At 32.6% G+C, this 16969-nt stretch overlaps 1 protein-coding gene across 1 annotated transcript in view; it reads left to right on the plus strand.

Annotated features, from left to right (window-relative positions):
* The window catches only part of cert (ceramide transfer protein), a 38262-nt gene that overhangs the window by 3265 nt on the left and 18028 nt on the right, over window positions 1-16969 (plus strand). Inside the window, exon 6 of the mRNA XM_068763934.1 lies at window positions 126-186. Coding sequence (XP_068620035.1) covers window positions 126-186 — 61 coding nt within the window. The remainder of the gene's footprint in view (window positions 1-125; window positions 187-16969) is intronic.

Raw genomic sequence — 16969 nt, forward strand, 5'->3', positions numbered from 1 at the left:
GGAGCTGGCGTCGCCTGTTATCGATCCAACTTCGTTTTCGACGAGACCAGCTGGTTAAAGGCAAACGTTTTAAGTTTTATCAATTTCTAATTTAGATGAATTTTGAGATGGACATTTTGTTTCAGGGCTTTAAAGAATCAACTGACTGAAGCGAGATTGGCGTCAAAACCCGGTCCCGACCACGAGGTTAGTGTCTTGCTTTAAATATATACATAAAAATATTAAAATACCACATATTTAAATTAGTTATTTTTTACTATTTGTCCCTGCAGACTTTGTATTGCCAGATGTTATGTGTATTTAATTGTATTACAAAATGAAAAGCAAACTAATGACACATATTTAAGAGTATTAATTCAAATATTACATAGGATTGATTGACAAATTAGTCATACAAAGGGGTGACCCTGTAAAGTTTTCAGATATGAATCACATTGTATATTATGTAATTAGCGATGACTTAATAAACAATTCGTCATGTATGTCATGTGGAATAGGAAATTAACATTTAACCCGTGTTCCTATTTTCACGGTTTAATAATATCTGTTTATACGTAAACTACCGAAGACGCCCTTTAGCTTATCCTTAATCTACTCCGGTCGCACTTCGCAAATTGCGTAATTTAATTTATAGTAGTGTAGAATATTGGTTAACGACCCGTATATGTACATATACATATATATGCACACCACACACATGTGTATATATGTATATATAATTGTAGAGCAGTGATCGATATATGTAGTGACGTATAAAGATGTATCTGGAACCATGAGGCTTATAAACTCTCAATGTTGGAGGATTTGTTTTAATTACTTTCGCCGAAAAGAAGTAAACTAAGAAGAAATATTTTACGGATATCCACCCGCGAAGCGAGTTAGGCGCGTACGCCTATAAGCTCCATTTAACGTATTAAAAAGTGCATGTATAAAAATGTATGAAACTTGACCAGAATATTTTTTTAGCTTGTTAAAAATACAAAGAATGGATTTTATGAAATTGCACCCGAAGTTGGCAGTGCAGGCCCCAGTCCCTTGACAGTAAGTATATTTAGTCTGGCCATAAATGCTGTTATTAAAAATAAAAAATTGATTTTGAATTTGTCATTTTTATATGATTGTTCATTCTACTTTTGTGCCAATACGTTGTAAAATATTTTGTAACTGCATTACAAAAGTAATTATGAGGCCAAATATAATTTATAAAATCTTCTATAAGCTCGGTATTAGTGCAAAGTGCAGGGAAGAAACAAAATGACCGTATTTATTCTGAAAGCTCTAAGTTTCCTAACTAGTCAACAAAGTACAACTTGAGCTTTATCTGACTTCAGTGATGGTTTTAACACTCTACATGTTAGCTGTGAAGGATTGACTGAGCCATATTTTTGTAAAACTGTATCTAAAAATCGGCACAAGTGTATCAAGATACCATTCTTGCAGAGGCAGTTGAGCCCCTTAACAATACCATGTTCAATAACCAAGAATGGTGCTTTCATCAAGACGGTGCCGAGTTATAAAACTGGCCGTCATCTTATTCTGATCTTAATCCTCTGGAACATGGTAATTTTGACTCGCTGAAAAAGTCTATATGATTGGCAGTGAAAAATTTTCACATAAAAAGATTGGGTGCTGCAATTGGTAACTGGCCTCAACACTTAAAGAACTGAATTACAGCAAATGGAGCTCACTTCGAATTAGTTTTATATATTATTAATGGTTTTATTGTATTAAACTTACACTCTGTTATAGTGATAAGTATTAAGTACAATGAATAAAACATTCTGTAACTATGTATATAATAAGGTTAAGTATATATCAAAATTAATCACTTTTTCCCTTGATCACGCCACAAATTCAGAACGACTTCACCCATCTCGTTTTTTTTTTAATTTGTAATATTTTGTAGATTCTCAAGATATTGTACAGAACTTGAAATATTTTATAAAATATAATGATTATTGAATTCGCGCATTTGACAGTTTGCAACAACAGTTCGCTTCGAGTTTCGAATTGATTAATCATAACTATGACTAGACGTCTGTCGGATTAGCTAATATAATAAAAAACCTATCTAAAGAATATATACATAGGTAATAAATATAACTAAAATAGGTGGTATAAAAGATAAAGAAAGATAACTTTGATGTATCTATATTAAGGCTTTATTTATTTAGAAACTCTTTAGCCGACATTGTTTTGACTTTCACTGTGAACAAAAAATATTAAAAAGTTTGTAATTTTTTATTATAACCTATTTAAATGTATAAGGATAATCTTAATTATATAAGGATTTTTTCAGTGATTATAAAACTTGGGAATAAATTACATTATTTTACTGTGATTTACCCGCCAGATATTTATTCAATTACAAATTAAAAAAATAATTATACATCCTGTATGCACGCGAGCCATTACTCATAACAAGTAGTGACGTTGTGTGACCGTCTTATATCATTTATCATTTACCGCGACTAGTAACACACTACCCACAGAATTGTGAGATATTTTAACTCCAAACAATATTAAAAAACTTAAATTTAACCTTTTTAAAAATCTAATTTTAATGAATATACTCCTTACTCCTACTGCCACTCTAAATTTAAAATTGTTTTTATTATTGTTCTATGTAAATGAAAAAAAAAATACAATGTATGATTAACTTATTAAAGAGTTAATAAAATTAGTGTAAGAGATTAAAAGAGGGTGAACGTGTAGATCATTTGTTCTTAATTAATGTATGGTAAGCGCCATTCAAATATTAATGGTTTTAAGAAAGAATAAATAATATAATGTTAATATAGTAACAAAAAATCTTAAAAATTCAAATTATTACATCATAAAATTAATTGTTGTTCACTACCCCTGATCACTATATAGGTTGATTGTAAATAGATGCTGACAAATGAGTTGTGGATATCGCATGTATGAATATATCAACCTGAATAAATAAGAACGCGTCAGCTACCCTCACAGCCTTATTTTAAGCTGCAGCTTCTTTCATTCTGTGCTCTTTTTTGGTATTTCTCTCTATAAATAATTCAGTGTAAAGTAAAATTAATAAATAACTTACTTTACCTGTAAAAAGAGACTTGCTTCTGCAAGCATACTTGTTACATTTCTTATCGGTGATTGATTCAGACGTGCAAGGGTTATTTTAAACAATAACGTAAGCGTCTACTGCATCTATAACAATGAGTCATCTCTTAACCTTGGCAATATGTACGCTTTATTGTTTTAATATATTTTTTGTCATGGATAAATGCCTTTTGGCCTTTTGGCATTTACAGCTTCATCAGGAAATGGCATAACGCTAAAAGCAAGCATAGACTTCTTAACACTAAAACTATATCTCATCTGTGCTCTTAACTCTAGAACTTTAAGTCCCCATTCGTCTTGTTTCTTTATGACCTACCACTTTCACGGTACGATCTCGTAGAGAAATCCCGAGCGTAGTCCTCTCCATGGCTCGTTAGCGACAGTGATCTGATCACTGAGACCCAGTCGTGGTGGTACCCCACCCTCTTCTACCGTGATTGTCGTAAGAACCTGCTAAGGGGAATATGTTTATTATTTGATTTGATATTCTTTATTGTTCACTACAAAATATGTGATTAGTTTCATTTCATTTCATTCATCGAAGAAAGGCAGCATTTGCCGCACGCTATTAAAATAAAAAAGGGGTCGTCATCCTTAATACTAAGTGCAGTGAGAAATGACATTTACCCTCTATATGGATAAAGGTAAAAAAACAGCCCAGATCCAATACCCGACAGCTCTGCTGTTCCTGGCGGTTGTACAGACATGGTGACAGCGAAGCAGGGGGCGCTACCTATATATGTATATATATATATATATATATATACACATATATGCTATCTTAGAAATGCATGTGGGTTAAATCTAGGTGTTGGAAATCTGCTAATGGGCCGAAATTGTGAGTACCACCAATAAGTTCCCCGCGAGGCAAGTTGAAATATATAAAGTGATCATCATCATCATCATGTCAGCCGATAGACGCCCTCTGCAATGCAAAGGCCTCCCAAGGATCACCATAATGGTGGCCTACGTGCAGAAGAGGGGGAGGTGGGGTGGGGCTACCATTTCGACCAAAAAAAATCTCGTTTGTTACGCGTTTAACATTTTGATTACGGCTCGGATGCGTTAAGTAAAATTATTATTGAAATTAAAGTTTCCGAGTAACCCGATATACTTCGTTACGGATTAGGTCGTAAGGATGTATACTTGTTTACGTACGTGAGAGTAGCGCCTACTGTGAAACATTATGTGCTACTACCGGCTGGAGTAAGTTTGTAACCGCATTGTAGAGGCGGGCGAGCCGTCGGACGGTCGCCTGCGCGCATTTTTTTTGTTCTTTGTTTATTTTTCATTATCGACGCTCTGCTGTTATTTCCTATTCCCGCTATTTTAACGTGCGTTTATCACTCTTCTCCCCGCGTCCGCTATTTTTATTCTTTTATCTGTGGCCTCGTGTTTTAGATACGTTGTGTAGTGATGATCTTTGGTTTCTCGTGAATTAGTTTTAGTTTTTTAATTTTTTTTTGCCTGTACAAGAATGAAGTTTAAGCTTTTTAAAAAAGTTTTGGATCGGGTAAGTCTTGTGTCTTCACTAGTTTTAATTTAAAACAGAATTGGATATTGGCTAATTTTGTACATTTAAATATTTCAAGATAAGAAGTTTAAGAATGTGGTCCCATTAAGAGAAGCCAATGCCCTTGATATGCAGTGTTATTGCTGAAATGATGATAAAAAATAACAATCAAGATTTAGGATTTTTTTAACAATTTAAATATGCCTCTTGCATATAATGTAACATCACTGCTAACAACCGGTGGAGGAAAAACATCAAGAAAACACCTATATATCGTCGATTCAAAAATTTTAAAAATAAATCAATTCTTACAATCACCACTTTGCATTATTATTAATATGATTTATACGATTGTATCTAAATGGTATTGAATGACAAATGTACGCAAATGGCCTATTTCGTTTTTAGTACAAAAAGATCGCATCGCCTTTCGGACACTTTCAAATCGGAATATTAAGCGCGTCAGTGACAGTTCTAAGACCTCGGCGGGTTTTTATACTGGTGATAATGGTTCGACCTGAGGTTTACGAGAAACCTTCCAAATATATAAGGATGTATCCTGTAAAATTGTAAATGTCATCGGTCATACTCTTTTATATTTTCCTTTGATATCACCTCAGTTACCTTGTTCATCGTAATCACTAGCCCACCCTTGCGTAACGCGTTGTTTATAGTGACGGAAATACGCGCTGTGGTTAATGTCGAATCTCACACGTCCAGATGATTTTTTGATAGCTTTAGAACTGTTATATCTTGTATAAAATATAGCAACGATCTTTTATTTGATTCTTTCAACTGCTAGTTTTATTCATATCTTTTATTACAGCAATAACAATCAAGTTTACAAATATTTAAATTTTGTTATGAACTGTATTTAGGTTACAATTTTTATATCATATTTTCGCTAATGTTCTTTTGTATGATTTTACCCCTACAATAAATAAATTTAAACCCTACAATAAAATACTGCTTTCACTTTTGGACTGCGAAATAAAATATTGCCCTTCATAATTATTTAAAAAAAGGTTACACGACAGACTTTGTTTGTAAAAATTATTGTTCTGTTGCAGTGCAATGTAATGGCAAACAAATGAAAACTATTTCAGTGAACACTTTATTTAATTATTTATGTATTTTAACAATTATTAGTTAAAAAGAAAGTTTGGTATTTCTTACATCTCAACACTCTAGTATTGTTATTATTTCCATGGCCGTAAATAATTACCCGTCCCTAACAGAGTTTTTGATTATTCTATGATTGTTGAAAAAAGTATAATTTTCAGTAGTTGACTTTCAATTTGCCTTTCTCGTATCTTGACGAAAATATTTAAAAAAATAGTAGAATTGGTCTAACTGATATCGAAAGTTGCTCCTAGCAGCGACAAATTTTTACTTATGTAAATAATCATTGAAACATAAACATGAACCGACTTAACAGATCCATTGATTAGTGTGAACTCTTTTAAAATATTTTACAAGCAGACGAATTGTTCCAGTAAACAAAATTGACTCAATGAGAGCGTGTTTCAAATTATATTATGAATGCATTTATTAAATCTTAAAACGAAGATGTATTGTTTCCGATGATGTTAATGCTGTGAGTCCTAAGACTTTTACAGCTTCGTCGGTACTGAGTTCACAGAGCGGAAGGGTCCGTGAAATAGATTTAAAAACCAAAAAATTCAAAATTTAAAAGTCGCCTACCAGTTGCACGGGGACGCTCGCAGGTTGTTAAGGCTCTTAGCGGTAGAGTTTTGACGGGATGTGTTGCTGAAGTGTGCTTGCGGCTTGGGACGGCAGCGTGGACCACAGGCGAGCCGAAGAAGGATCCGTATCCAACCACGGTTCGCCCACGCTGTTCGCGGTTAAGGAGCGGGCGGCCGCTCAAAAACGGGTGTTGTGATTTAAAAAAAACGAAGAGAGGGTGGACAGATGATACAAAACCATTCGTCTTTGGAACGAAGTAGGACAGACCTATGCCAAATGGCACACCGAGTTGGGGACATTTTACAATTTAATTGTTTTTGTTAAAAAAATAAACGGCTTAATTATATTTATTAAATATTAAATAAGTGTAATCATTGGAGTACTGTATTTTTAGAACTTTATTCCTAGAAACGCGTGCCTTTTTAGTCACAAAATTTACACGGGTGACGTCATTAATACTAAACAAAATCGTATGACTGTAAGATTACTCTGATCGATTGTTGATACGAAGTAAACCGATTGAAACAAATTCGTGTACGTATGAATCATACACATGAATGTGGTTAATTTCCACGGAAATATTTTGAAACATTGCCGAATTGGTTTACGCTGGAACTATTGTTAATGATTTCTATACTCGGAATACTTTATTAATTTTCCATCAAATTTTGTAATAAATTCTTTATTCAAGTAGGCATTTACACTTTTGTATCGTGAATTATTTTAACATAACTAATAAGCTATCGGCTCGGAATGCTAATCTGCTGAGAAAAGCCGTCCACAAACTCAAGTTGTTCGTTTTAAATGAAAATTAATTATGATGTATCAACCCTGCAAATGATTCGATAAACCAATATGTACACATTTTTATCAACATTTTTTTTTATTGGTTATAGGCAAAACATTTGATTTCTACGTCGCCTAATGTTAAGCGAAAATGAGGTTTACGATGGTACATGCTTTCCTAGAAAAAACCTATTTACTCTGGACTGGGTCAGACTCCCTAGTTATAGCTAGCTGGAAATAACGACGTCGATAGGTTGTCCCATTGCTTGGCTGTTCGCAATATAAAAAAAAAAAACAAAACTAAATACTTATAAATGCTACAATAATGTTTATAATATATACTTTATTTTAATAAAATATTTTATATTTAAAATTAAGAAAATAGCTAGCTGCTCTGATAGACTTCATACTGCCATAAGTATTTCTTTAGTTTTATATTTTTTTTTAACAGAAAACAGTAACGTATTTCAAAGTATTTACATTATTTATTGAATGTCTGTTTATAAAAATAGTAATACAGTGGTCGCCCAGTGGTATAGGATTGAGACTTGATGATTGATCTTAGCTTGCAGGTTAGATTACCGGAACACAATTTTGTATAATTCACACTTTGTGCATTAATTATATATGATTGCCAATGCTCACAAAGAAGTTTCTAGGGATGAGCTGTAGCGTCCTCTGCGTACCATATTACCACACTGTGATCGCCAACGCGCCCGCCAAGAGTGGCGATTATGTTATATCCCCTTATAGGTATATTGGGGGGCGGGGGGTTTAACTTTTATAGTGCCTATACTTTTTTGGAACTCTAAGACTTTAATAATCTAACAATGTCATAATTTTATATTTTATGGTACACAATTTATGTTATTTGATTCAAGGCGATAAATAACTAGACACGTGTGTTAGAATTTCCTCTGTGGCTTATATGGGATAAGAAAAGTGTTGTTTTATTATTTTTCCACACAAATAAACGTTCATTTCGTTGAATTCGTTCAAATATGTGAAAGAAATGGATTGGTTTTACCAACTTCGAGCTTAAAAACACAGATTTGGTGATACATTTTTGTTTGTATAGGTTGGAAAAATTACCTTATTTATTATTTATAAAGCGTCGTACTATACATTAATTGATAGTAAAGATGCTATTTGTTTACAAGGAGTAAAACTTTTACACGTTTTCGTAACCAATCTCCCTGTATTAGCTGCAAATTAATATTTTACTTCGCGCACCGTAGTTACACAGATCTATATTCAAGACGACAATACATAAACTTATGACTTATTATGATGAATATTACTATTTTAAAAAGTAACACTAACTGTACTGTGATGCATGGTCGTTAATAATGTTGGTACGCGGGGTGAAATCGGACTGGCAATTGAGTGCAGCCAGGTACAGGGCCGCTTTACGCTCCTAACGACACTCACATCTGTCCCTTGAATAATAGAGTCCCATGTCTGTTAATTTTTAAAATTCAACGCGTTCTACAAAGTGAAATTTCGCTTACTATTTTTATCGTATTTCGTTGCTGTCAACAACTGGCTAATATTACGTAAATTTTAATCGGCAGTTGCTCACAAACATGACATGTCATGAGGAATTCATATATGTACTAGCTGGTTGTTGTAATTCAATATCCAGTTTAACGTGTACGTTTACAAATTGTCATGAAAGTTCTATTTAAAAAAACCTCTGTAATTTTTAAGTCACTTAAATTGTTTCATATTTATGATGATTTGTTTTTAAAAAATGTTAATGTTTAGCTCAACAGCAGCAAATAGGTTTAAAATTTTTATGTATATTTCCAATCAGTCTGTATATAGTGAACACTCTAAAATATGTTGGAATATATTTTTTTTCAGTTGGAATGCGACAGGCCATTATCTTATGGCAATATAAAATAGTCAGCAGGGATGAATTTCTAAACAATGAATAGTTTTTTTGTAATTCATTTTTCTACGATATAATCATTACGTTATTTATTATTTTTGAAACCATTAATTATTGTTTAGCATGTACCGTTTAACGTCCTTTTAGGCTTTTACACCAATAACCAATCACCCTGTATTACTATTGACATGTAGTATGAAGAGTACATATATAGAAGTGTTCTTAATAGTTTTTATTATGAAGATACGAAGAATATAAGATAAAATGTAAGATTAGGATATAATTCGCCGAATTGATAATGTTCATGTATTTCAGTGAGATCATATGAGATATTTGTACGAGTTCTTAAATATGTAAGGGAAAAATCATGTTCAAACTTATTTTTATTTGAACATTGAAAGTTTAAAGTGGTTATGTGACAAAAACTTTTGGACGTATATACTTTGGATATTTTTGTATGATTTTTTACATCCACCAGTGTAAGTTACAAAGATGTTATTATCAAATATAAAACATTACAATCGTAGACTTTGTATAGAATTATTATAAGTGGATACAGATATATAACAAGTTCGTTGTAAAAAACTAATATAAATTCAACATACACTAAAACCTATTTTTAAACGGTCTTTTTTGGACGATTTTTTTATTTATGCGATTTTTAAGTAAATAATATTTAATATATTATTTATTTATAAAATCGAAGAAACGTATATATATTATAAATCTTAGTAAATTGCAATCAAAACGAATTTTTATGCGATGTTCTTCCCATAGTAAATAAAATAAAATTTTCGTGTTTTGAAATTTATTTATATATTTGCGCTTCTTAATATATCTACCTCAGATTATGCAGCTAATCTCATTAAAATAGAAACTTCGTGACAATTTAGTTTACCTAAGTCTAGACTTAATAAGATTACATGCATGGGTTATCCGTGGCAGCCCTACGAGGAGCTGGCCGGATGCCTGAGTCGTCCAGTGCGAAGCTTGTTAGGGCGTCTCGCTGGTTCATTGCACCCGGTTATCATTGAACATGCGCCAACGTAAACATTGCGCGGTATATCTACTGTGAACTTCATTACGCTGTCACATCTTTAATCCTTTTCTCAATTGCCGTTTTCTTCATTGGAATTTAAATTATCTATTGTATTTACGAGCAATGGTAGTCCAGAGGGAGAGGATTGAGACTTGCGATTTCGGAACGCAAGTTTGATTCCTGGGATACATTCATATGTAATTTGCGGTATGAAAAAATAGATAGATAGTTTTTTCCTATAATAATTATTTTCTGTTTTTAATTAATATTGAAAGATCTATCTATCTTCTTATATTATCCGATTCCCGGAATATAAATTGCATTAATTAGATAGGTTCGCCATAGCTCACAAACAAGTTTCCAGAGGATGAGCCAACAGCGTCCTCTGCTTACCATGATACCTTAGTGCATCGCCAACCCGCATGTCAAGTATGGCGATTACGGTTATCTTTGGGGGAGGCAGTGAACGTATATGGACTGAAAAGAGAAGAGAAATAGACACGCCAAAAGGAAAACATCATTAAAACGCTTTGTAAATAATAAAACATGAGACAATCTATGCTAAACTAATTATTTTCAAGATTTAATACACATTTTGTTACAGTGATACTAAGGGAAAAATAGTAAATGATTGATAATTAATAATGACGAAGTGTTTAAGCATTTGTGGGCTTATCGAGTCGATTTACTATTCTTCGGTGTTTAAGCTCATAGACGCTTGAATTGAACGAAACGAAGGTTATTATTTGTAAGGTAAAATAATATAACCACATTTTTTCTATTCTATATTAACCACAGAGTAAATTAATGCTCATCTCTAGCTGTCAAACATTTGACGTCGATCGAAACAAAAGAGGCGCGATAAGGTTTAATTAAACCAATTAAATTGTGTACTATAAAATTTTATTTGGATTTGGATTATTAGTCTTTCAGTACAAAAAGTTACTATTAAGTTGTCTTTTCAACCCATAGACGCGCTCTGCAAGGCCTCACCTAAAGATATCTGAGAGATATACCAAAATCCACCCTTGACAGACAGGTTTGCGATCGCAGCGTAGTGTTATGGCACGCAGAGGACGCTACTGTCCATCCTCTGGAAACTTGTTTATGAGACAGTCCTATGTAATTATTGCACGATGTGTGAATAATATAAGATTTTATCTTGGGATTGAACCCGAAATCTAAGATCGCAAGTCTCAGTCGTCTACCGCTGGTCTACCACTGCTCGACGTGTTACTGTTCTTAGCTTTGTTCATTTTGCACTACCGTTAATATTACACTTTGATTAATAATTCCAATTTAACTAATAATAGTTGTTTCTACATTTGAAACGTTTTCAGAAGCGCGCCATATTAGCTATTCACTCATAGCCCACCGGATCGGCTCAATGCCTCTTCTTATTGGTCGCTATCTTGATGAATTTCTAAAAGTATTGCTAAATATTTTCTAGAACTACACATTATTTTGCGCTATTTAGAGCATAAGAATTTTAATAGCATCATCTACATTTATGCAACCTTACGAAGTAAAACTAACAGGAAATAAATTGAAATAAAGCTTTATTTTGTCTAGTCTTAAATATTAATACGATTTTATTCCAGAAATTTTTATGTAGAGTTACTCTACATTAAAATTGGCGTAAAACATCATTTTCTCTCTGTTAGAGTAATTAATATTATACTGATGTTAACGATTTATATCCTCATTTCACAGCAGTGAAGGTATTTAGTATCCCTTTGTATGTCACTCGCGACAGTTCAATCAGTCATAATGTGATTTATTAACGCCCATGGTTGGCAGTGATTGGTGGCTTGGGGTAAATAATAAATATAGAGCTAATGAGGTTAATGAAGCTACCGCGTGCGCATATAAAATATAATGAATTAGGACTCGTGAAATAAGCTGACGGTTTATTTACAGAACTTCCGACATCATATATTAAACGTTTAACATCTCTTACTTATGACAGTGTCATAATACAATATATCTGATATACATATCCATAATAGACATTCGAAAGAAACCGTGTAGTTGTTAACAACATAAACATTCCTACTGCTAAGCAGTGGTAGTACAGCAGCAGAGGCTAAATAACGTGTTTATAAACGAAGTCCGACGATCTTGAATTTTTACTAGGTAGTGTTAAAATAGCATTATAAATTCCTGAATCGATGCCTGATTGAAAACATGAGTACGCCTTAATATAAACAACTTAAGAAGTTAATTTTTAACTATCAAAAATATTCCTTAATACATAAATTTACACGCAGAAAACAACAAACAATTTGATTATTTTTGGCTTCAGCGCTTAACGAATCATAATATAAATAGAGACCATTTTCGGTAAAGTTAAAATCGTTAAATGTAAGACATAGTCTTGAAAAAGGAGAGTTAAACACAATTTGGTATCCCATTATTAAATTGAAATTGAAGACATTTTTACCAGGAAAATGTTACTTCTTGGCTTCGTTTTGTCGGTGAAAATGATACCTGTGGTATATAACACGGATTACCTATAAAAGTTTGTATTACAAACTCTGGAGCTATAAGGAGTTTTCTAATACAAAAGTGTCATAACCGTACTAATCGTTACTCTAGTAACTTCAAACTACGGCTCATTCAAACTGGAATAAAATCAAGTTGACGTATTACCGTTTGACGATTGGCCTTTTATACCATTATACCTACCTAGGTAACTTTTATGAGAGGTAAACTGTGCCTAGTGGACGGGAAACATAGAGCGGAAACCAGATGGCCGTTGGGACCTTGAGGTTCTGTAGTGGAGACCACGGATCAGCAAGCCTAGCGCAGGATACCCATCCACAATTCCACCTTGTAAAGGTCCTTGGAAGACACTAGATGCAAGGCGTTTCCAACCGGTCCTATTCAAAATCTATAGTGAAGATCCACGTCCAACAGTGGACTTCCTACGGCGGAATATATGATGATAATAAATTGGCGAAGAAAATTCAAAGAATATTTAATGTGCGGTGATTGTATTGAAATAGAAATAAAAATATTTATAGGTCACAGCCAAAGATATTAGAGTGACCTGTTTGTCATTCGTTGTTAACTTTTGACAACTGACATACCATCCGGGAGGAAATTATTAAACAGACGGATTATTATCGATTAGGAAGAAAATGTAATGCTTAAGATTTATCATTTTCTTTTGACTATGGTAAAATTATTAATGGCTACAAACAGAAATAACACATAGTTATAAAATATAAAGAAATAACTTACTCTTGCTAATCAAATTACAAAACTAAGCAGACTAATTAATATAAATTGGACTATCCACTTTATCCAAACACAGGATTTTGTAATAAAAAAAACTTTAATATATACTGTAATATTTACAGCATGTATTTACTTTAGGTTCAAAAGGTAAAAAAGGCAGTTTACTTCGCGAAGCGTGTTCTGTTCTCGATCGTGTGCTCGTGCTTATTTTTAACTTTGATAGCTGTTCAAGTTATTATTAGTTCAAGCAGAGTAATTTTTTTTAAAAAAGCTAAAAGGATATTTTACTAAGTTATAATTATTACTGACTTACAAATTTGTGAAATACATTATTTAAAATATCTGACATATGTAAAAGCTAAGGATAATAAATTAAAATTACAATAAACTACAAAATTACTATGTTAATTTCCAGGCGTACCTAAATTAGCGAGGCCTTTGTCATTTAATCAGAATTAAAGCTTCTTACTATTGCATTGCTTCGCTAAAATTTGTAAATTTCGTGAAGTTTGCAACAGTAGGGAACCATCCTTTATCAAGCAGTTATGGTCTTTGTTATTTTGCTATTACTATGTTAATAATTCATGCTATTATTTCACTTGAAGTGGCCAATATTACCACGGTTCTATTTATTTTTGCAACGTCGTATTCTTTATACATATACTATAATATAAACTTTGCCAATGATCTATCAAGTTACATTACTTGTTAACTAAAATGTAATGATCAAATTGTTACGATTCCACACACGTTGTAACGAAAACTCGATAATGCTAATACATCATTCCAGGAAGCTTAGTCATCATTGTATTCTAAGCATATCGGTAATAAACTAAAGTTCATCGTACTATTTCTCAAAATTTTATTGGAAAAATACAGTGATGTAGCATAGTTTAATCAATATTGGTATTGAATCTTGTATTAACAGCTGGATATTCAATTCCGTGTTTTATTCATATATTCAATTTCTTGTTTTAATTAGTACTATTGTTGTAAAATTATAACCTTAAATTATATTGTAAACATCTTTCAAGAAGAAATTTAAGCAATTTACAAGTAATAATCCCCAAGATAAAATAACATATTAAGAGATTAATCTGTAGTAATCGACTTTAAATGTTAAAGGGAGTCTGAACATGGCAGTTTGCGTATAAAACCTTTTCTCTATTTACTCAAAGGTTTAAGAGGTGTGTTAGCTTTCGTAATTGGAATGGTCGATATTTTATTTTATAGATTAACCGCACACACGGTTTCCATTACAGTTTTGTTTTCTGGTTTGATTTATTGTTAGCGTTTTTGGGCCTTTATTAAATCGTTCATTATAAACTATACAAAGCTTGAAAAAAGATATTGTTTACCGCCTCCGAATGTCAGTGTTTACGGCACAAAATTGAGTTGATTCACTTTCAAAGTGGGACGTTGCCCCTGACATAACTTACTTCCCGCAATTATTTTTCGCACCTACACTTTTACTTTCATGCTCTAGAAACGTGCGCGTGTATCGACACAAAAAATCTAACACTAATTTGAGTCCGCAATGATGTAACCGATTGTCGGTTTCTGGTTCGTCAACATTTACCTGCTTTTTCTTTTTTAAAATCGCGTGTAATCATAATGTAATAGGACCATTCAATTGACATTATTATTTTTTGGTTGTGACATATAAAGGATACACTTAAATTACAAGCGTGAATGTGATACACTTGTGATTACATTATTTTACAAGGGCAAAGCGAATTTGTTCGTAAGTGATAAGATCTTTGATTATTTCAAATATAGACAGTTGTAAATAGGAATTTTGCATTATCCGTAATATTTGATAATAATGTACTAGGCATATTAGCGGTCAGTCGTCATAACTACATTATATTCAGTTCCGATATATCAGAGGGACTGACAAGTGATGTCGTTTCTATCGCCATATTTTGTAGAAAAACCGATTAATTTTTATCGCTTAGGAATTGAAAATTTGTATATTAGAAGGCAAAAGGTTGTTGATAATGAAGGTGAATATATTATTGTTTAAAAATAAAAGTTGTTAAAAATGTAGTCGTGTGAATTTAATTTAAGAAAGCGACATTACTTTCCGGTCCCCCTAATAGATACTTCATTAAATATTGGAAAATATAAATTGGTAAAGGAAACAACGGCATCCTTCATGCTATCAATTATACTCATTTTATTAGTTTTTTCTGTTGAATTGTGCATATAACAACAAAATATCAGGAATATAACAACAGTGAAAGTAATGTCGATAACTATTTTTATTGTGAGATAAATGTTGCTTAATAAATCAAAACTAAAAAAAAATCCTAATATAGTGTGAATTTTTTTTAATGAAAGTGAGTGTGGGAATCAATTGCTTTAAGAATATTGTTAGTGGCCACAAAAAAACCTAAAGTACTGTAAGTTCTTTTAAGATCAAGGGTCGATTGGAACCCTTGTAGCTTAAAGTTGAAGGAAGTTTCTAAGAGAGTTCAATCTGATTTTAGTTTTTTTTTTAAATTGGGTTTTGACATTCTTCGCATCGTTCAAAAGTGATCACTTGAAGTTATTATATATAGATGTTAATATAAATAAATGAATTGAGCTTGTATAATTTGAGTCCAGCCGCTAGGCGCGATTTTGTGTATAGGGGCGTGACTGAAAGGCTGCGTATTGCGTCACCGCCGTTGTAGTTTATTAGTGAAGACATAACATCGGACGGCACCCTCGTGCCCGTGATTGCGATGGGTATAAATCCCTCGTAGGTGACGTCAGCTTTTTATTACTTCAGTCGCCATTCGTTGCTATGGTACAGTTCTCTAGGAATTCTCTATCAAGCCATCATATTTTGCAGTTAGTAAATTTAAGTTCTATTTTTTGTATGACTTTTTCCCGTGTCTACGATTACGTATTTTCACTGTGGCCAAAATTTTTCTATTGTTGGTTGGAGTTTTTATTTTTCATGACATAGTTTTAATGCAGCGGTTTTGCTTTATATTCTTATTTTATTTATATGTAAACAAAAGTATAGTTTTCTGTTCTTGCTAATTTACTGTAACTTTATGAATTTAGACATTTGGATGTATATTTTATGGACAAAATGAGATTATGGCTTGTATTGCAATTGTTTTATCTGTGGAGTAACAATATTAAGAAGGCGTTCCACTGTCACTAATTTAGAATTCTGTATAGAGTACTTAAATAAGTGGTTTAAATGACGCAATAGGTTCTGATTTGAATTTGATTGAAGACATTAAATAGGAAGATCATGTAATACTACTGGAAAAGCTTCACTATCTTGTTCTAGCTAAATCGTATAATTATTATGCAACATGTAGCCTATGGTCATTAGTAAACAAGAGACGGTTATAAAACTGATTGACTTACTCGTAATAGGTCGTGGTTTCAAACCTCGAGTAACAAACAGCGTGTGTAAATAGCCTAATAACACCTCTGCTTACAAATGAAGGATTCTAGGACATAACATCTCAAAAAACAAAACAGTGATTTGCTGTAATTACTTTTGGTTGATAGTTACAGTCAGTGCTCCTTGTGAAAGCAACGGAGATACATCCGATAGTACGTTGTTCGGTTATACACGTAAAAGATTCAAATAGGTGTTAAAGGTGGTTTTGTTAATTGATGTATGGTTCGGTACACTTTTTCCATAAATCAATCGTTTCTGAAAAACAACATTATAGTAACA

The sequence above is a fragment of the Battus philenor genome, unplaced genomic scaffold, assembly GCF_028537555.1.
Source record: "Battus philenor isolate CCGP_79_NKW_IND1 unplaced genomic scaffold, ilBatPhil1.0.hap1 SCAF_19, whole genome shotgun sequence".
In the NCBI taxonomy this organism is placed as follows: domain Eukaryota; kingdom Metazoa; phylum Arthropoda; class Insecta; order Lepidoptera; family Papilionidae; genus Battus; species Battus philenor.